At 36.7% G+C, this 21,768-nt stretch overlaps 1 protein-coding gene across 6 annotated transcripts in view; it reads left to right on the forward strand.

The window, feature by feature from the left end:
- pam (peptidylglycine alpha-amidating monooxygenase) overlaps positions 1–20,646 on the forward strand; it is a 31,937-nt gene extending 11,291 nt beyond the window's left edge. For 5 of the 6 annotated variants that reach the window (XM_056736122.1, XM_056736125.1, XM_056736121.1 and 2 more), the window contains exons 6-26: positions 1,577–1,668; positions 1,834–1,917; positions 2,123–2,171; positions 3,240–3,307; positions 3,894–3,974; positions 4,286–4,362; positions 4,951–5,054; positions 6,120–6,316; positions 9,352–9,411; positions 11,956–12,234; positions 14,080–14,215; positions 15,180–15,296; positions 15,412–15,484; positions 15,873–16,083; positions 16,204–16,407; positions 16,672–16,790; positions 16,985–17,084; positions 18,290–18,343; positions 18,865–19,140; positions 19,221–19,283; positions 19,826–20,646. In XM_056736122.1, the coding sequence (XP_056592100.1) occupies positions 1,577–1,668; positions 1,834–1,917; positions 2,123–2,171; positions 3,240–3,307; positions 3,894–3,974; positions 4,286–4,362; positions 4,951–5,054; positions 6,120–6,316; positions 9,352–9,411; positions 11,956–12,234; positions 14,080–14,215; positions 15,180–15,296; positions 15,412–15,484; positions 15,873–16,083; positions 16,204–16,407; positions 16,672–16,790; positions 16,985–17,084; positions 18,290–18,343; positions 18,865–19,140; positions 19,221–19,283; positions 19,826–20,004 (2,623 nt within the window). In that variant the 3' untranslated portion in view covers positions 20,005–20,646. The remainder of the gene's footprint in view (positions 1–1,576; positions 1,669–1,833; positions 1,918–2,122; positions 2,172–3,239; positions 3,308–3,893; positions 3,975–4,285; positions 4,363–4,950; positions 5,055–6,119; positions 6,317–9,351; positions 9,412–11,955; positions 12,235–14,079; positions 14,216–15,179; positions 15,297–15,411; positions 15,485–15,872; positions 16,084–16,203; positions 16,408–16,671; positions 16,791–16,984; positions 17,085–18,289; positions 18,344–18,864; positions 19,141–19,220; positions 19,284–19,825) is intronic. The other variant, XM_056736127.1, reaches the window with a different exon arrangement.
- Positions 20,647–21,768: the final 1,122 nt, after the last annotated feature.

Consider the following 21,768-nt stretch of genomic DNA (forward strand, 5'->3'; position numbering starts at 1 on the left):
AGAAATAACACCAAAGAACACCTCATACACAAAGTTTATCCTTATATTCTAATATAGTGAATGTTAAAGAATATTTTTTATACCTTCAAGCCTGGGCACACCCTAAATCATAAATTATGCGAAAGCCGCCACCCATTTAGGATTTTTTATCCATGCATTTGATAGATGCTTTTATCCAAAGTGTCTTACATTGCATTATACTAAACATTTATTTCTAAGAATGTACAATCCCTGCGGTTGAACCAATGACCTTGCCGTTGCTAACACCATGCTCTTACCACTGAGTTACAGTAAAGCTTAGAATCAAATGTATAGTTTAATGCAACGCAGTCGCTTTGGATAAAAGCATCTAAATGTAAATGTAAATCTCAGTGGTTATGTGTAGTTCACAAGTGACTAATACTAAAATACTAACAACATTTTTTTACTTATTTGATTAATACTGATGAATAAACAGCCTATAAATTAAGGGTGAAGGCTTTTAAATAGTAGTCCCTTACTAGTTTTATAATTGAAATTATGTAATACTGTAATATTAAAAATATTAAAAAGGCAAAAATAGCATGCCATTTTGGGGTTATGGAAACAAGAGTTACCATGGTGAATACACAATACTAACATGAACCATAGGCATAATTTGCATTTTTCTCAATATTTAACTTTTTTGGCACCCTCAGATTCCAGGTTTGTAAACAGTTGTTGTTCCGCCAGATAGTGAAAAAACAACACAAAGAATAACCTTCTCAGTCAGCTGCTAAAGTTGCAATTCTTGCGTCATCAGAACAGAGTTTTCAACATGCCACTGTTTCCGTTTAAATTTAAAAAATGTTTTACAGCGTTTTGTCTGCGGGCTGAACGAAAGCAGAGTAGCCAATGGACGGACCGCCCACTATAAACATATGATAAATATTCCCAATGAGTTATTACAGAAACATTTTAACAAAGTACTTTTTTGTCATCTCTGTCCCCACCACTTTATAAAAGTTATGCCACTGACATGAACTGATGAATATCATGTAAATCCTTCCCAGCTAACACATCAATTAGCCGTTATGTGATTTTAAGGTACTTTACTTTAATTTCACATGTTGCATGCCATGCTCGTAGTTTTTTTATTGCGCTTTAGTGAAGACATGGCCCGCCAGTGCATTTGCGTGAGTAACGTAATAGCACTGTGTAACGTCTGACAGGACAAGATAGTTTGTTTTTCTAAGGTAAACTACTTTTTATTTCGTAACAAGTTACAAACGACATCAACAGAATAATGACACTGACATCAGCCTGACAACATATCACCCAAACGCAGATATTGAATTTAAGAAAAAAGGAAGCGCTCACTCGCTCTCCGCTTTCACACAAGTCTTTCAAAATAAAAGTCTCACCTCAGAAAAACATTTAGAATTGCGTTTATTTGTAGTTGATGTTGTTTCTTAGGCTGTTCACTTAGAACGGTCTTGGTACCCCCCAGTTGAGAAACAGTAATGCATAGTTGTTCATGCTTTTGCTGTATTTTGATGGTCAAATGCACATAAATCCATCAGTGTTTGTAATGACTGTTGTGTGTTCAATCACTCAGGGATTGTGGGAAAGAGCTGGGGACGTGTCAGGATCAGCCAAACATCATGTATGCTTGGGCCAGAAACGCCCCTCCAACCAAACTACCCAAAGGTGCTTCCTCTTCATCATCTCTTTTTTCTGTTTGTTCATGTCTCTTAGAAAACTCTTCACATTTAGGCTATCAGATTATTTTACGTTATGATTTCAACCTGTTTTATTGTAACTGATCGTCAGTTGAAAAGAGTAGAAACAATAAAGGCACTCTTTTTATTCCAGATGTTGGATTTAAAGTTGGAGCCGATTCCAGGATAACCTACTTTGTGCTGCAAATTCACTATGGTGATGTCAGTAGTTTTAGAGGTGAGCACCTGTTAAGACCTGCATCTGCTTACTAAGTCTCTTAGAATTGCTTTGGTGACTGTTTAGGGGTGTTATTGAATTGATGAAATAAATGAAATTATACAGATCTTATTACTTTAATTATTCCTGACTGAAGTGTTTTTAACTATGTGTTTTACATAGTGTTTTATTTGTACCTGATGTGTCTTGTCTTGTATTATTGTAGATCATCATAGAGACTGCTCAGGACTTACATTAAAAATGACTTCCAAACCGTAAGTTTCTTCAACCAGATCTGACATTGTTACTGTAAACCCCGGAAGTTGGTAATACTCAAATATTAACATTTTTGAGTTTGAGAGGTTCTTAGTTTAAGTAAGCAGAACCTTCACATTTTGGTAACTGTTAAGTTAAAGGTCTTACCAAATCTTAGTTAGTGCGACTTAAATATTTAATTTATCCTTTTTATGGAATTAAGAAGACAGAATTTAAACAAATAAGTACACCTTGACATATGCAATCTAAAATGAGCAAGAAGAGACTGTTCTCAGAACTGGCACAAGCACAGTTACTGCTCACTGGTGGTAACATAACACATGTTCCAGGTGAAATGTAGCTTCGCAGACACTGGACATATGCACCACTCTTGTAAACAATGGTAACCACAAAACTGAAAAATATGTCAAACTCTTCTAAATATCTAAGAGGAGTGAACATTGAACACTAACAAGTCTTTAACTTTACTAAAACATATAAAATAAAAATATTTCTTTATTTACCCTCCTAATGCAGTCTGACGCAAAGCATGATGGGAATTGGAAATCCTTCTTGACCAGTTGTTTTGAATTTACATGTTTAAATTAAGTAAATTGAACATGGAGCAAATCAATTTTTTGAGTTTTAGTCAAAACTTCAAGTTAATCAAAACTAATCATTATACTTTACTCAAAAGTAAAAATAATTTTATTTACCCTCCTAATGCAGTCTGACGCAAAGCATGATGGGAATTGGAAATCCTCCTTGACCAGTTGTTTTGAATTTACATGTTTAAATTAAGTAAATTGAACATGGAGCAAATCAATTTTTTGAGTTTTATTTAAAACTTCAAGTTAATCAAAAATAATCATTATACTTTACTCAAAAGTAAAAAAAGTGTTTCAGGAGCATCAAATATTTAAGTAAGTAGAACTTTTTTATAATATTAAGTTTACATTACTTAATATTATATTTCTTTGATTATTTTGAACATTTGGGTTTACAGTGAAATATTAAAAGAAACTCCCATTATGTAAGACATATTGTCAGAACCGGATACTGAGATGAATGTTGTGTCGTCTCTGCAGACAGCCCTTTATTGCTGGCATGTATCTGATGATGTCTGTGGACACTGTTATCCCTCCAGGAAAGAAAGGTATGAATGTCTGTCAACACACTGATACTGACGCCCCTCCAAATGTTTGGAGCAGAATATCCTTGATTTTCTTCAATGCTCAACAGTTCTAGTGTTTTTAATCAATCACAAATATCAGACATTTTGGTTTCTAGATGCATTTTAAACATGCTCTGCCATCTTCAGTTCCTCCTTGTTTTGGGTGCATATGAATGGCATATAAACACCTCAGTTGGGTTTGATTGGGAGAACAATTGGCCAGGTGGTATTTGCCAGATGATTTTAATGCAAGCTTGTATCCCAGTTAGGGTGCATTCATATTTCTAGTTCGGTTCTCTAAACAAAGGTCTTCTGAAGCAAATCGACATGTTTGATAAAGAGAAATTTCCATATTGAGAGCGCTATTAATGTTGATGGGAGTTAATAGGAGTTAATGGATAAATAAAACCTAGGGATGGCATCAGCATTACATTTTCTTGAAATTGCCAGTTGCGTTAAAGTCAGTAGCCTAACATTGTTTCACATGTGTTTGAAATATTATATTGATATTTCATACTGACACTCTAAATACATAAATGTTCATAAACCATGTCATGTTTTTTTTCAGTTATTAATGCAGACATTGCTTGCACATACTCATCGTTCCCAATGTATCCATTTGCCTTCAGGACACACACACACAGCCTTGGTGAGTCACTTCATTTACTTCATTGTTTTAAAGGGAGGTTCACCAACAATTATAATTGAAGTTATTATTTACTCAGACTGGTGTTGTTCTAAAACAGTACAATCTCTTTCCTTAAAATAAAAATATCCTTCTTTACAAAAGTAGTGAACAGCAAACATCATTTTGACTAGAGAGAGTTTTGTTAATACTATATCGTAACGAGTCGTTCACAGATGTTCACTGTATAGAAAGGGGTGAATAAATTTTCATTTTCAGTCTTGGCAAATTCCTTTTATCATAGCATGATTCATGTCGTGAGTTTTGTTTTTCAGGAAAGGTTGTCAGTGGGTACAGAGTACGAAATGGACAGTGGACACAGATTGGACGACAGTCTCCACTTCTGCCTCAGGTACATCATTAATAAATGTATTGTGTTTTGATAGAAGGTTAGAAGAAGGTTAAGTACAACTAAGGGGATTAGTGTGGATCCATGCCGCATATATTTTTAAAACAATGAAGAATTGCAATACAGAATTTGAGTCAACAAAATTCTTGTACCCCAAAGGCCACTTGTCGGTTATTTATTTTCCCCACATATCTGGATTGGATTCATTTTTGTTATGGATTTTCAGGATAAATTATTATTCAATGTATAAATACAAATTAACATTGATCATGAATGCAATACCTGCTACTTCAGTGTTACAATATTGAACCTTATTGTCAAAAAAAATCCTTCCGTGAAAATATAACGACGCAAATTTAGTTCAATAGTACACTTGTATGTCTTTTATACTGCATTATGTATTACTTAGTCAAATAAAACCGATTCATTTTTTGTAAATCTTTTTAGGGCCCAAGAAATGCAAGTGCCAGCATGTGTGAATGAGATAGATGTTGTAAAGCTCCAGACAGATTCTGTGTGGGTCAGATCTTGTGTTTTGTATGCTTTGAAAGGTAATGCGAAAGAAATACAACTAGGTTTACTTGTTTTCAGGCTTTTTATCCAGCGGCCAATGCCATTGATGTTAAAGCTGGAGACACACTTGCTGCCCGTTGTGTCTTTACAGGAGAAGGACGAACCACAAAGACACGAATAGGGTAAGTCTTTGTTTTTGTTGATGATAATATTTTGGTACTGTACTTGGACTTTCACATTTATGATGCAGCTTAAAATGCATTATATGCGTTTTAAAATGTATAACTGTGATTCCAATATTAGTGCATGTCTAGCTAAGAGAGATTTGACCTTTTGTTTTTGTTTCATTCATCCTCATGTAGAGTTACTGAGGCAGTAAGTGTGTTGACTGACTGATGCTAGTGTATGCGTGCTCTTGACTTTTGCAGCATCTTTTCTTCTCTCTCTGCATGATTTGCCATTTTGAAATGCATATCCACAAAGCGTGGACTTCAGAGCTCTTTTCATTTCTTTGATGTTTAAAGTCTGGCTAAACACACAGCATAGGCCTGCTTTCCATTGTCTCTGCGTTTCTTCATATTTGACCGTGACTGTGGGTGGGTGTCTACTAGCAGTTCATTATTCCTGTTACCATGGTGATAGGGAGAGTACATCATATTGTATGCATTGACGCATCTTCCAGAAAGGGACCACCCCCGCACACACACACGCACACACACTGGTCCACTAGATATGAATGTGATCATGAAAATCATGAAAAAAAAAACATGGCTTTGAAAGAAAGTCCTCAATGTTTACAAGCTCACATCAACACGATGTCGTCTTATTATATAACTTTGTCACCTGGTGTTAAGCTAAAACTAAAGTAGCCGTAGAGATGGTGGTTGGTTTTAGACATAAAGGCTTATCATGTTCATGTTCATGTTCATGTTAAAAACTGTGAATCTTTACTGTAACTTTGTCCTATTTGTTGCACTATTTTTAGTCTGGTCTTCAGTTTTGGGTTGGTTGTATTTATGTTTAATAATCTTTTGTGTATGTGTGTGCACCCCTACTCCTCATTGCCTCAATAAGTTGTAAACTGAACAAAACTAATACAAAACAATATAATAAACCAATGGGACTAACATTGAAATCTACAGGGACGGTGTTAGAGTACAGCACACATCACCTGCGGTTAGTGGTGGTCTGTCGGTGCGCCAAGATGATGTTTGTTGGTTGTTAATGTTGGTTGTCTTCTCTTACAGCGGCACCTCCAATGACGAGATGTGTAACTTTTACATCATGTACTACATGGACAACACACATGCTGCGCCTTACATGGACTGCATGGACCACGGCAGTAGTGAGCTATTCCAGAATATTCCTCCTGAAGCCAGCATTCCTATTCCTGTCAATCCAGACCACATGATGTCTATGATGCACAAGTCAGTTCCTCATGAAGGTACCTTCCAAAAACAGACATTTTTCTGCATACACCCTATGTGATGCAACCACATTTGGTTGTTCACCATTTAAGTCATTTTTTTATTAATCATGACTAATCATATGCATTATAAAAGTTTGTGTTTACAAAATGTATATGTGTGTGCTGTTTATAAGAATTATGTATTTATAAATACACACACATTCATGTATAATTTTAAGAAGCAATTAATCGCATCCATAATAAAAGTTTATGCTTACATAATATACTACTTATATGTTACATACATGCATACATTTATGAAAAATATAAAATGTATATGTTAATATAATTTGAATTATTGGTAAATATAAATAAACATTTCTGAACATTTCCTCAATGTATATACTTGCATGTGTATGTTTTTGTGTTTAATAATACATTAATATTATTATGCACAGTACACAGACATACATTATGTAAACACAAACTTTTACTATGGATGTGATTAATAGCGGCCAATTGTTTGAAAGCCCTAGAAAAGTATATTTATACATAAAAAATGTGTAATTATTAGTGGTGGGCATAGATTTTTTTTTTTAATCTAGATTAATTCCAAAATTAATCTAGATTAATCTAGATTAAAATGGCTCATTTGAATTCTGCCGAAGGCATTCAGAATATGTGTGCTACCCAAATAATGACTAAAAGTAAGTCTTTGAGAACGGGTTTCTTAAGCTAGGTGGCGCATTAGACCAGGGGCTCATCTCCTGTTTCCAAAATGCATCACAAACTGCTTGAGAAAGCTGTTCTACTATGATAATTGGTGATGAAAATTTAATTATGTTCAATAAAATGAACTTGTGTTTACTTCCGCATTAGCTAAGGGATGTTTTTCGTTAAGGGGGTACTTGAGACTGGAAGAGCTCCTACAGTACATTTACATTTAGTCATTTAGCAGACGCTTTTATCCAAAGCGACTTACAAAGAGTGAGGGAGCAACAAGCGATATGTCATACAGGAGCCATAATACATTAGATCTCAATACAAAGTTACTGGTTTCAACTAAAGCTAGACCACTACCTGTTGAGAGAAAGTGTTTTTTTAAACCAATTCCGCATTGCACAAGGTGCAAACAACCTTAGTCTTGTCGATGTTTCTATCGGGAAGCTTCTTAAAAATTAATATTCCCTGAAGCAAACCCGGCGGCTTCATAGCTGCATCCATGTTAGCACGTCACGTTTGATGCGGTAATTTCACAGTAACGTTATGTTTTGTTCAGACCAAACGCGAATGGCGTGTCAAGCGTGAGTGATTTATATGTTAATGCAAAGAGCCAATAGACCTACTTGCTGCGCGAATCGCACGAATGAAGCCCTGGTTATGAGATGATGAGGCGGCTTCTGCTTCCGCGAATGACGCGAATCACGCGAGTTGAAAAATCTCGTTCTCGCCCCGTACAGTGCAGTTAAGCTGGTATACAACCGCGCTAAAATATCAAGGTGAAAGTCATCATAGCTTGCGTAGTATAGACCGAGCTGCCAACTCAACTTTGAAAATAGATTAACGGCGACATTTTTTTTATCGCGCGATAAGAGTCTCACTGGCCCACCACTAGTATTTATTATATGTAAACTTGTCTTAAATATATTTTTGCTGTCAACGTCAATGCGTTTACACATGCAATTATATAACTTTTTTCAGATTATTCAAAAATAAATATTTAACCCAATTAAGGTTACATCCGTTTTTCTGTCATCATTGACATCATTCGCCCTTTAAACTATTTAGGCATGATTTGAAATGGTTGTATTGACACGTCCAGTATAGATAGACAGCTTCTGGCTGTGGAACACGGCTCAACGCGACAGCAGTTTCCCATCTGGTGTACACACACGGGCTAAAGGCTGAGTCCGAATCAGTCAGACAGCGCACCAGTATTAACTTGAATGAACAAAAACACACATGATTATGCCAGAAAGCACATTTTGTCTAGTATTTTAGCACCCACTGTCTTCAACAAGTCAAAGAATGTCTTAATAAATGCAAAGAGTTTTTAGACGCTTAACGCATTAGACCTGCTTTTTTTAAGACTGCTATTATTCCTGTCACTAATGTCAATCAAAGAAAGAGAAAAGAAGAAATTAATTAGATTTTGTAGCTTTAATGAGGATTCTTATGTATTTCATGTATTAAGCAGTGAAAACTGTAAAGTGTTTGAGAACTTTATTTATTTTCTGTATATTTCCTACCTGTTAGAGAGGTAGAAGGGCAAACTTATTGTAATGTGTTTGATTAGTAGAAAAAAAAACACATTTTAATAAAGACATCAGTTGCAAAGCAAACAATATTAGATTTTTTTTCATAAAATGATGCTGTTAAAGAAATGTGTTGTTTCTACATTAATTTGGAGATAAAATGTGAAATTATTAGAATGTAGAAGCATATTTAAAAACATAAAAGCAGTGTGTGATTAATTAGTTAATTTGTTTAATTGATTGACAGCACTAAAATAAACATGTTAAACAAAATCAATACTGTATGTATAATTTCACTATATGTGTGCGATTAATTGCGGTTCAAAATTGTAATCTGTTGACAGCCCTAAAATATATACATTTATGTTTGTGTATTTGTAAGTACATAATTATAGTACACAGGACGCACACACATTAAGTAAACAAAAACGTTTATTTTGCATTCGATCAGTCGCGACTAATCATGTTACGTTTCAAACAAAAAATTTGACTAAACTCTTAAAGCAGTTCAAACTTTTAAAACAGTTAAATGGATGTGACGCATTGAAAGTCACCAAAGCACATTTGACTGCACATTTGATGAATTGTATATTAATGTTGCAAGTTCTGATATTTTTATTTGGTATGATATGCCAAAGTGCGCACTGTGGGTTGCTGCTCTCAAATTAAATTTTTTTAGAGGTACACCCGCGCACGCGAGTGCACACACATACAAAAACCAACCACCATCTCCATGGCTTTTTTGGTTTCAGCTACAATAGCTTACATTAGCGTTCAGCTTACGTTTTCTCACAATGTCTTTCTTTATTTCCACAGATGTTGTGAAAGATTTGCAGCTGCAGCAGCCCATGAGAGAAGATGAGGTTTTAGATCAGGGTATGTGGAGTTTTACATTATTTCGAATCATAGACATAATAGAAAGAGAGTTCTGAATCACATCTCTTCTGAAATAAGATAATACATCAGATCCAACAGAAACCACCTGAATGCACATCTTTTTTTGTAGGCAACACAATAAATGTGCATTACCAACTTGTAATACAAAACGTCAGAAAGCAACTGTCAGATGTGCTGAGCAACAGCCAATTGTGTTGTGACAATGGTTTTAAATGGTGAACTTCCGACATGTTCTTCTTTCCTTGTTCTCATATATATTCAAAATACTTAATATCACTGATAAGATTGACTTTCTAAACCTGCATTTGTTGGGATATCCGTGGAAATGTATGGAGACAGAATAATTATTTACTGACAGTCTATCACTCTCAGTTACTGTGGTATGTGTGAAGACTCTGATGAATGAAAAAATACTGATACGTTTCTAAATATTGATAAAGAGGATTCATTGTGCCGCATGTTAGGATCATAGAGGTGCTTTTTCAGAAAGCCTCACTGTCATTCATAATTTAATGGGGAGGCGACCACACAGCTACCTGTCTTGCTAATGCAGGAGGTATCTAGTTCAGTGATTATGGCTCCGGTGGTCCTGTTATTCACTGCATCAAACTGCCCGTGAGTTGCGTGCCAAGGACGCCATCTATGAGACTCCTGCTATAGCCAATGAAACACCGCCAGAGCTAAAACTGGCAGTAGATGGTGTGAATGTAGTTATGATTATGTTATTGATTCATTTGATTTGTTCAAACAGCTGATTCATTCAGAAGTGATGTAAATAGTTCGCCAGATTCCTTCAAAGTGAAATGTTCACAAAAGAAATGTCACTGTGTTGCTCGGAGACAAACTTTTTTGCTTTGGATTTATGGCTCTGGCTAAATTGAGGAAATACAGACATTGTTGTGTCTAAAATACCACAGTTTTAAGTTTATTTATTGGGCTGTTGTAAAAAAACAACATCAAATTTGCACTCGTCATATTTGGAACAAAAATGGCACTCGGGATATTGCGCTCATTACTAGTGGGATACAGCTTAACTATACTATTTCATATTATACGATTTAAAAATGAGGCAAAACCTCAAACAGGGCCATTTTTGCCATCTCAGATTGTAGGGACATTCTAAGAACATGCTATCAGGTATTGTTTTTGCCCTGCATCATGTTGTTCTTTAATTAACTGTATGAAACGTCAGATGACCTACAATTTTGTTCTCTCAAATTCATAACTTTGTATCGACCTTAGAATTGTTCATTATGTTGCGTCTAGCTGTTTTTGAACACCGTGTGTCCTTTGGCAGTGGTTTATTTTGTGGTGTCTTGTCTCTGCACTTTGCCACTGGCATTACTCATTGTGATTCCCGACAACTGGTCACTATAAGGCATCATTAAAAGTTGCCCGGATGGTCAAAACAATATCTTGAATTGACATCCCCACTTTTAAAAGATTAGTTCTCCCCAAAATAAAAATCTTCTTTTTGTCGTTCAGTTGAATATGACCTGAACACAGTCTGACTTATTTAAATGAATGTGTCTTCTCTCCTTGCCTTTGTTATGCCATGGGATGGTCTTCAATTTTTTTAATCTTCCAAAAGCTCCAAAGTCATTTTCCAAGGAAACAAAAATGATATAATTTTGAAACAAATAAGCTTCCTACACTATGCATGTCGATGACTTTTTTATTACGCAATCAAGTTGGAAAGATTACGTGAGACGTAGATTTCAACAATTTCAACATCCCTGATATGGACACGAACTGACCAACATCCAAGAACATTTGAACGGTCTTCTGTCTCCAAACTCCTAAACAATGGGTCGAACTTCCGCTTGCGTCACGTCACGAGTGCCATTTTCAAAGTGATAACAGAGTGCGTCAATCCATGTATGCGCTACATGGAGGCACTCCGAGGCAGAGCAAGCCATATATTTATGTTTCAAAAGTGTAGAAGTTTTAGTTTTTTGGAAAATGAATTATCGTTTTGCTAGACAACACCCTAATTCTTCGGCTGGTGTCGTGTAGATCCTTTTGAAGCAGCAATGAAATGGAAATTTGGACCTTAACCAATAGCCCCAGGTTCAAGTCCACTATATGGAGAAGAACCCTGGAAAGCTTTTCCTTGTAAAACTCAATTTGTTTTCTACAGAAATGACATGTTGTGAGTGAATTATTGTAAAAAAATGTATTTAAATTGAATGATCCCTTTAACCTACTGGCATCATATGGAGCTTTTTGACGCTAGGAAAAATTGGAGACAGTCCGGGGGATTTACAAACGTATAAAATTCACATGCACTCGAGATGGCATTACGGACGGTTATTAAATAATAAGAGGTTTCATTGTGAGGTGAACCATTACTTTAACATAAGATATATATTATGTAAGCCCCTGCTTAATGCAATATATAAAATAGCACCAGCACCACTTCTCTTCCTCCACTTTCAATGACTTCAATCTCTCTTTTTCCCATTCACACAACCCATCCTATTCTGTCTTTCCACTTTTCCACCTCTCTTTCCTCCTGTGCAGGTGACTTCTTTTCGGTTCTCTCTAAAGTGCTGGGGGAGAGAGATGACATTGTCCCGGTGCATAAGTATAACCCTGTGAATGCTGCCCGAGCCCAGGCACGTCTTCTGGCAGAGATTGATAGCATAATGCAAAAGAAAGACATGGGCTGGCCATGGTTAGGCTCCAAAGCAAGAGAGGATGCAGTTCTGGTGAGGGACAGAGTGCACAAGTTTCACCAGTTAGAGTCCACTGTACCCCCCTCCAAGAGCGGGACAGGTGCGGCACGGGGGGAGAAACAAGGTGGGTTTGGGCCTCCTTTTATTACCCCAACAAAAAATTAATTTGCCTTTTCATCTCATTGCTCAATACTATACATACGGACCACAGTGTCAGACACAAGTGTATAGGGACATTAGTATCTGGACATTGAGAAGTGTTATAGAATGGATTGAATCTTTGAGTGAAATTCGTTGATTGGAAGATTGTTTTTTTGTTGGATAAGTCTATTGTCTGGAGCCTCATTTTGTGTTTTAAAATTTAATAATATATGAGGGTATAGTAGGAAAAACAATTTTAAGAACTTGTTTTAGATTCTGATCACACCGGGGGGTGGTTATTGGTTTACAAAAAAGATCATCCCGCTCTAAACCCTTGTCATTGGTTGACTCAAATGTTGACATGTAAGGCTGCAAAAAGATATATATATATATGTTTTTTTATATTCCAGTATATAGAGTTACCAGAAGAAGACTTTGTGGAGTTGTCTGGATCATTTTGTCATCGCATTCATCTTTTTGTCAGTTCACGTTTGGGCAAAAAGCTACATTTGGTTTCGGCAAATTGTATTAAATATAAGTAAAAAATGGGTTTGAAAAGATATTGCATAGAAAGGCTGTAGCATTCTAAATTGGCTCAATAGAATATTTTTAAAGAGTAAATATTTTGTGATTTTTACAGTCCTGCTTTGGTTTATGGAGTGTCCAACAAGTTTACGTACATACAGGGTGTAAAAACACTTTTCTAATAATAGGTAGTTATCGACTGACTCTCAAATGATTCGTTTGGCGATTCATCTCTCTGATCCCCTCCTTTGCGTCAGCCTACTCTGATCTGATTTGTCAGATGGTCTAGTCTGCTGTGATTGGTCTACCGAGTGCAGTGTCGCAAATGGAACTTCGAGTAACGCAAATCCGTCCCGGAACTGAAATCAGAACGGAAGACGAAGACAAGTCGACTCCTTTTTTCCCAAGCTAATGAGTTTGTTATTTGTTGACTTTCGGTTTTACAACTTGGCAGACCTCATACATTAACACAGCAACCTTACACACTGCATGAAATGGACATTGTAATAGTTACTCTTTAAATGCGGGGTGTCAGATTTCTGAATTATACTTGTTTAGACAAAGTCAGGCTGAGTACAAAAACAACCTTGTAGCCAATCAGCAGTAAGGTGCACAGGACAGACATTAGTCAAGGCAAGCGCTGACGAAAGCAAAAGCAAAAATATAACTGTTGTATTGCTTAAAAGTGAACATGTACTTTGTCTGAAAAAATACAGAGCATCTTTTCTATTATTTTGACTTGATGAAAAATATATTTTTTGTTTATCTGTTACTGTAAATGTAATGCTTGTGGTAATGCAGTATTTTGTACATTATTCATTTTGTTAGCCAACATTGTCATATGAGCTTACTGAAAACAGCTGAAAGTAACCTGAGTTAGTGTGATCAAACGGGATGACTCAGGATTTTTAATGATTGTATTTTGTATAAATTGGTGTGAAATGAGATTCATACGCGTTACCTTATAAAACAGTGATTTTGTTGTTGGTAAGAGAGATCGATTTCTGTCGTTCAAATGGCTGGCGAATTATTCTCCCTTTTAGTCCTTTAAATATATAACAATGATTTGTGCAGCTTTGTATGCACCAAAGTTAACCTCTCCAGTAACAGGCCTTCATTCCTCACCTGATGCCTGTATTATTCTCCTCTTTATTCACCATCCTGATGCAGAGCCAGACTCCAGAGAGATACTGGATGAATTGTGAATGACCCGTCACTTTTATTGTGTTATGTCACATTTTATCAGCCGGTCCGTTACCGTATCTATTGACCTGTCAGTGTTTATGTGTGTGTGTGCGTACAGGTGCAGAGAGTCATCTGGTGGAGGAGGCAGACTGGCCTGAGGAGGAGCTGCAGTTGGGGCAGGTGGCTGGTTTGGCTCTGAACTCTGATGAGAACCTGGTCATCTTCCACAGAGGAGATCACACATGGGGAATCAAGTATGTTCTGCAAATCCACTCAATACATCCATAAACTGCTCTTACAAGTTTGTGAATTATATCCTATTCAACATAGTGAACACCAACCTAGTCATTGCAGTTTTCTCTCCAAACTCTAATTTAGCAGTCTATTAAACATTTCTGTGAAGAAAATAGATTGGGTGATTGTATCTTATAAAACTGCTTCGTTGAGGTTTAATAGTTGGATTTTGTTACTAATATTTACAGTAAATAGATACATTCCATTTCTTGCAGTAACCACCAAGTGGCGTTTGGTCCTGGGAGCATCAATTCAACATATTTTAGTCATGAGAAATATTGGCACTTACATTAAAAACATTTTCCACTATATTTATTTGATTTACTTTTGAAATTTGACCTTTGCTCAGCTCCTGTGGCATCATGGGATAGAAAAGTGTCTATCCGATCCACACTCACGAACCTCACGAAGTAGTAGACATATATTTCTCAACTACTGTTTTTTGCATACGGAGGTTTCGGACATACTATTCATATTCCTTTTCGCCTACTATATAGAATTGAAGTAGGTGATTTCGGACGCAGCAACTGTGTGAGAAAGGGAGGATTTACGGCCTGCAAATATGGGTGCTTTTAGACAAAAAAATAAAGAAGTGATATGACACATCCTCTTTACATTGCTGAGCACTTTGTTTGGCCAGAACAACTCGATAGTGTTATACGGACTGAACTGAGTCTGCGGACTATGGCGTTGTGAAAGCTCACCGCCGCCATTTTGTGCAACATGCGCATTAAGCTAAATCCTTTTCCATTTTTTCTGAAGTCAGAATCACAGTATAGAATCACACTATAACATTTTTGTTTACATTAAATCATGATTGTGTGGGATTTCATGATGTATGACTCAACACAACATTTTTACAGTCATTTCTAAACAAAGAATTATAGGTCTGACTCTAAAATCAAAAATAATTTCGCCCGTCAGTTCTTTCGACAGTAAAGGCATCTACCAGCAGAAGTCTCTGGGCCCCATACAACAGTCCACTATCGTGTTGTTGGATCCAGTAAAAGGACGAGTGCTCAGAGCTTCAGGAAGAAACACGTAAGACTTCACACCACATCCTCTGTGTTTTGTTCAAATGTGCAGTGCGCTGCTTAGGCGTGTTGTGTTGCACACTTTTTTTTCCTTTTATTCATTGATGTGTTTGTTTGAACAGGTTTTATATGCCACACGGAATAACTACAGACAAGGATGATAATTACTGGGTGACGGATGTAGCGCTGCATCAGGTAAAAACATCCAAATTATAATCTCAAATCTTTGATTTATTTGTCTGTACCTTCAAATAAAATGAAACGGTGATGTGTCATAGATGTTTTATTTGATCAAAATGAACTCTCTCTATTTTAAGTTTTATGGTACATGATCATGATACTCACTGTTTACGTGTTTTTGTTTTATAACATTTGTGCAAAAGAGTTGTTAAACTTAATTCCATGGCCATAAAAATGGAGACCTCTGAGAACATGGTTCAGTAATCCCAAGCGACTGAAAAGTCATTAGATGTATCGAACGAAACTTCTAAGTCAAAAGACTCAGAATCTAAAAATCTAAATTAACCGGTGGTGAGTATATTTATAGTCAAATGTGAATGATGTGATCTTTGTCCATGTTCAGGTTTTCAAGCTCAGCAGTGATGGAAAAGATCAACAGCTTGTGGTCCTCGGGGAAGCTTTCAAACCGGGAAGTGACAAAAGCCATTTCTGCCAACCTACAGACGTGGCCGTGGACCCCGAAACTGGAAACATTTTCATCTCAGATGGCTACTGCAATTCCAGGATCCTCAAATTCTCACCTGAGGGCAGATATATTACACACTGGGGGGCAGGTGAACAATGCTTTCTCATTCAGACCCCTACAGTCATAGTAATACAATATCACATCATACCGCTGATATAAGTAAAGCAGAACGTTAAAGTTCTTTTTTTTTTTTTTTCTGATGTCCAAGGCTTCTCCGATAGAAGACGCCGCGTGCCATTCTGGATCCCACACAGCCTGACTTTCCTGCCGGATAAAAGGGAGCTGTGTGTGGCCGACCGGGACAATGGACGGATTCAGTGCTTCATGGCAGAGACCGGCGAGTTTGTGAAGGAGATCAAAAAAGACGAGTTTGGAGGAGAAGTGTTTGCCATCGCATACTCGCCTTTGCAAGGTTGGCATGAAAGGACTTGATCTGTTCTTAGATTAATGCTCAAACAGAAAACACAGGAATTTTTGGATGAGCTATTCCTTTAACCTGATCCATTAAATTCATATGATGAACCTCCTGGTGTAATGAATAACTCTGATTCAAACAAGACCTTTGATCTTGGTTGAGAAGAGATGTTCAAAAGCATACGGACCCCTTGATGACTGATGCAAAACGCAAATCAATATTAATGTGGACTGCAGTATTAATGCTAATCTGTTGTTTTAGGTGGTCTCATCTACGCGGTGAACGGAGAGACTCCATATGGACAGGCTGCTCCCCTCCGAGGCTTTGTGATCAGTTATTCAACTAAGGAAATCCTGGATTCATTCAGTCCAGACACACAGGTACTTATTATAACTTGCACAAATATTTACACACTCACCCAGTCCATCAAAACACTATTTGTATGTGTCAGCATTGAACACTTATGGAGCAAAGGTGAATCGTAACAATTCAAACAACAGTAATATTCAGCAGACACTGTGATAGTTGTAAATAGACCATAATAGAAAATATGTTTTTTTCTGATCTCCCTTAGGAATTTAAATTACCGCATGATATTGTTGTGACATCGGATGGGAGTTGCTTCGTTGGGGATGCAGGCTCTGATTCTGTGATGAAGTTTGTTCAGTCTGAGAGTAAGTTGAGGTTTAATTCAGAAGTACAGTAAATGTCAAAAGTGTCAAAACATGACATTAGTTTAACAGTTTTGCACAGACTTTTTAAGGGTCATTTAAGGGTCCAACAATTTGGACATATTTGCCAAGAAGGATCTTACGTAAAAAAAAAAGATTAATACTGATTTTGGTAATATGTTCTTTTTATTACTTTGTTTTTGAAATTAGTTTTTTTATATAAATATAAAAAGCAACATCAAGCTTGTGTCCCATTTCAGTAAAGATGGATGTCTTTTCAAGTGTTGTTGATATAAACATGATATAACTGTCATTCAAATCCATTTTAAATAAAGTTAATATAACAAAATACAGTGGTCACAAAGTGCAAAAACAAAACCTATATCTGTTTGCTGTTAGTCTTATAAAGTAATTGTTGTATTAGAAGGTTTTCACTCCATAATATTCATTGGGAATTGTAAAGAAATCCATTAATGTATTAAACTTCAGCCAATAAATACCAAACACCAAATGTGGCTTGTATGTCACTTCTCAGATTTGCACAATGCTTTTTATTCTGATGTTAATCATCTGCATAAAATACATTCTTGAATCCTCGACCTACAGTATTTAACATCTGCTATAATTTAAAGAGGTCATATGACACGGCTAAAACGAATATTATGGTTTGTTTTAGATGTATGTATAGTGTATACATGATTTAAGGTTCAGAAACGCTGTATTTTCCACACACTGTGCATGTTTGTATCTCGTCTTTGCCCCTCCTCTCTGAAACGTGAAAAAACGTTTTAAAAAGCTCATCGCTCTGAAAAGCAAGGTGTGTTATGATTGGACAGTTAACCAGTGTGTAGTGATTGGTGTTCCAAAATAATTGTACTGATAGGTACGCCAACCTTACTTGCATATAGATTTGGGCGGACTTGGTCAAATCAGACCGCCAACTGACGTGGATTTGTGAGGGTGTGGGTGAGCATTCGCTTTTAGATAGAATACATCTTTTTTTAGTTGTACGTGTCTAATACATGCATGGTCAACTTATAACACACCAAAGACACAGAAAAACACGTGTTAGCGCCATATGACCCCTTTAAGATAGTTCTATTTTACATGAAGGGTGTTTTATTTGAATAGTTTAATTAATAGTTAACTAATAGTTTATTTGAAGTTTAATATGAAAATGTAATGAGAGAATTTATGTTTGATTTCAGAATCAGAACACCGCTCTGTTAAAAAAGGTGGAATTGAGGTCCAGGAAATTGAAGGTAAGCTCATTGGATTGTCTTCATTTTTACCCACACACAGGGGCATAATTTCCACTGGGGACAAGGAAGACATGTTCCCCCCACTTTTCAAAATCCTGTTAGTGCCCCACTCACTTTCAAATATGTTTGTAATGATTTTTTTTAACCGTACACCGTCATCGCCACGGAGAAGTACTAGGACCGAGCAGGTCGATGTGTGCATCACGTGCACACTCTAAAAAAAGATCGCTGAAAGATTGTTTTCAATCACGTGGTTTTCATTTGAATTTAATAGAAATTAGTTTTTACATGGTCGTTGTTCGGTAAGCAATGTAAAGCTGTTTCCTTATAATGGACTTCTATGGGGAAGAAATGCGCAACGCCTGATTTTTAACTTTTTTTCATTTAATAAGGACTCTTTTAACAGCAGTTAGAGTTTATGACAAGACTTGACAGAAACGTGGGCTTCCCTGGTTGTTGTTTAGGTACGTTCACGTTTCTCAGAGTTTCTCAGATTATTCTCCCCCCTTCTTTTATTTTAGAAACCGAAACATTTGTGCAGGCCAATATCAAGCCATTACGGAAGTCTCCTGTGCAGTCTTCAGAGGTAAATGTCCAGAAAATCCAGGAGGTGCCACCTAAACAGCATCACCAGTCACTGGAATCTCCCAAAGAGGAGGAGAAACCGCAGACGCTGACCAAACAGGGTGCTCAGGGCATGTCCCCCGCTGTCATCACCACTCTACTGCTCGTCCCATTGGCTGCTGTTATCGCTGTTGCCGTCTTTATCCGCTGGAGAAAGAGCCACATGTACAGAGGTAACAGTTCATGTTTTGTATGGTGGAGTGTACTGTTGTATAGTGGGATTGCTCTGATTGATTTCTTTCTTTTTGTTAAGATGATTGTGATGTGAAGTTGGAACCGTCAGGATCAACGGGAGGAATCTTGGGCAAACTAAGAGGTATGTTTTTTCTTCATCTGTATTTTTGACATGATTTCAAGTAAAAATATCAAAATAACCTTAAAAAAGATAAATATTTTTTTATGTTGGGCTATTCTTAACAGATTATGAATCCTAACTACACCTTGAAACCAGCTAGAGCAGCAAAGTAACCATATAGAACAACAACTAGTAACCAGTAAAAACTTTAAAACAGCCTAGTAAACAGCTAGAAGATCTCAGCAACACCTGACAGGTTGTAGAACGTAACAAGGGAGTAGCACCCAGATAGAGCACCCTATAAACCAACAACACCTAGAAACTTGATAAAACCCTCTATTAACCCGCTAGAACACCTCAGCACCACATGGCAAACAGATTACAGAAGCTGACAACGGCTACCAACTACATGAAACATCCCAGTAACCAGCCATGAAAATGTATGATTTGAAGGAGAAAACTACTGCTAAACAGATTCTTACTCTCAATGATTTTTTTTCTTGTAACAATGCTGAGAGTTTGCTTGATGTAGGGTTTTTCTGTAAGCTGTCTCTCTCACACAGGTAAGGCGGCAGGTACCTTGAATCTGGGCAACTTCTTCGCCACCCACAAAGGCTACACTAGACACGGCTTCGACAGGCTCAGCACCGAAGGTAGCGACCTGGAGAAAGACGACGAGGATGCTACGGACTCTGAGAACGAAGAGTACTCGGCTCCGCCTCCACCCGTGTCGCTGCCCTAACAAGCATCTTTCAGTGAAAGCTGACAGGTGTCCCCGCTGGGGCTGTCAGGTTGTACTTTAATCCTTTATGTAATAGTTTGTATCAGCTGCCGATACATTTCATTGTGCGAAAATGTCCCCTGAGCCCTACGACTGCCACTTTAATTTATGATTTTTTTAGACACCATGTAGAAACGCGAAGCACTGGTCATTTTGAGTATAAAGACGTTCATTTTTAATAGAGCGTTAAAGGTAGATTATTTATTTTATTTTAATAATGAACGGTTAGTTGATCTTATCAGATCGTTCAGCATAATAACAGCATTACGGTGTATAACCGATTCAGGCATTTGTTTCATAACAGTTCGTTTTTCTGTACGGTTGTGCCTTTTTGGACTATGTATTTCGCCTTCCGCAGCACCTATATATTACTACAAATGTGCCACATATTTACGAGCTGCTATTGTCACCTGTGATTTAAGTTCTGTTTCGCTGCATTCGATTAAAAAGAGAAAAAGACGACTTATTTAAGGCTGTATTTACTACGTTTTCAGAGCTAATGTGAGGTGTCTGATATTTGTTGTGACATACTGAGGTTTTATTGCAAGATAACTATTTTCAGTAACAATGTTATTTGTGTAATAAAGTGTTTGCAAAGCATCACTTCATTCGTCCAGTTGTTTCTGAGTACTGGATATCATAGTAAACCTGATGAACAACTTTACCTCTCTTATACTGTATTCTTTACTGTAATTATATACATTACATTAGTTAGTGTATTCCGTTTTGATCAGAATATATTGCTTCTCCACAGGGCTGGTAGTCGTTTGTATCATAAACAATATCAAATCTATAAAAAATGCTGTTTTAAATGAAAAATAAGTAGGAAATTATTCATCTCCGCAATGGTTTGCAGAGAGACTAGCATTACTTACTTTGCACATTGTAAATGGTGAACAATGAACATACTGTGTGCTTATATATACTGTTGACAGGAAATGACATGTGAAACACAGGAAATTCGCAAATATTCAGGTGATGTCTCCATCTGCTGGTGGGGTCCTCAAAATCAAACAGTACTGTTATTTTATCATTTTACGTCACAGTATCTTGTGAATTACATAAACTGTGAACTTAGGAAATAAATAAACTAATGGAAAATATACATTTTGGGTTGAAATATTAGACCAGCTCTCTGGTTCCGCTGAAAAAATAGAAATGTCACTTACAAAGTCCACTTAAAGAGACGTAATCAGAATGATGTGTTTGCCAGTCTAATAGATTACAATAGCTGAGAAATGGAACACCTGCTGAAAGAGCGCATGACTGTACATCTGCAGCAAATGACACACATCTCACTGTTACACAACATGCATTCATTCAAGGCTCTCCAATTTCAGTCATGCAAATTGTTTAAACCGATTATCAGTCGGTCTATAGATTTGGGAAACATCAATTCTAATCTCAGAATCTAGTCTAGTGAATCTTTACCTTTTTGACTTCTATATGTACAGCCTCCCCCCCACTCAGAATTTCTACCCAATAAAATAGTTTGGCAGAACTAGAAAGATGTAAGTGTGCTATAAAAATAAACAAACACTAAGAATTTGTTTGCAATTTAGATTTTTTGGCTGTTTTAGCTTACTTTAATCAGTTCATTTTTTTTTAATCATTTTAAATCAACAGGCTTCATTGAGGCCCAGAATAAATTGGTGCTTGCCAAAGCCAAAACAATATAATTTACTATTTGTGAACTGTAAAACATCAAAAAGACAAATAAATCTA

The sequence above is a fragment of the Triplophysa dalaica genome, chromosome 22 (assembly GCF_015846415.1).
Source record: "Triplophysa dalaica isolate WHDGS20190420 chromosome 22, ASM1584641v1, whole genome shotgun sequence".
NCBI lineage: Eukaryota > Metazoa > Chordata > Actinopteri > Cypriniformes > Nemacheilidae > Triplophysa > Triplophysa dalaica.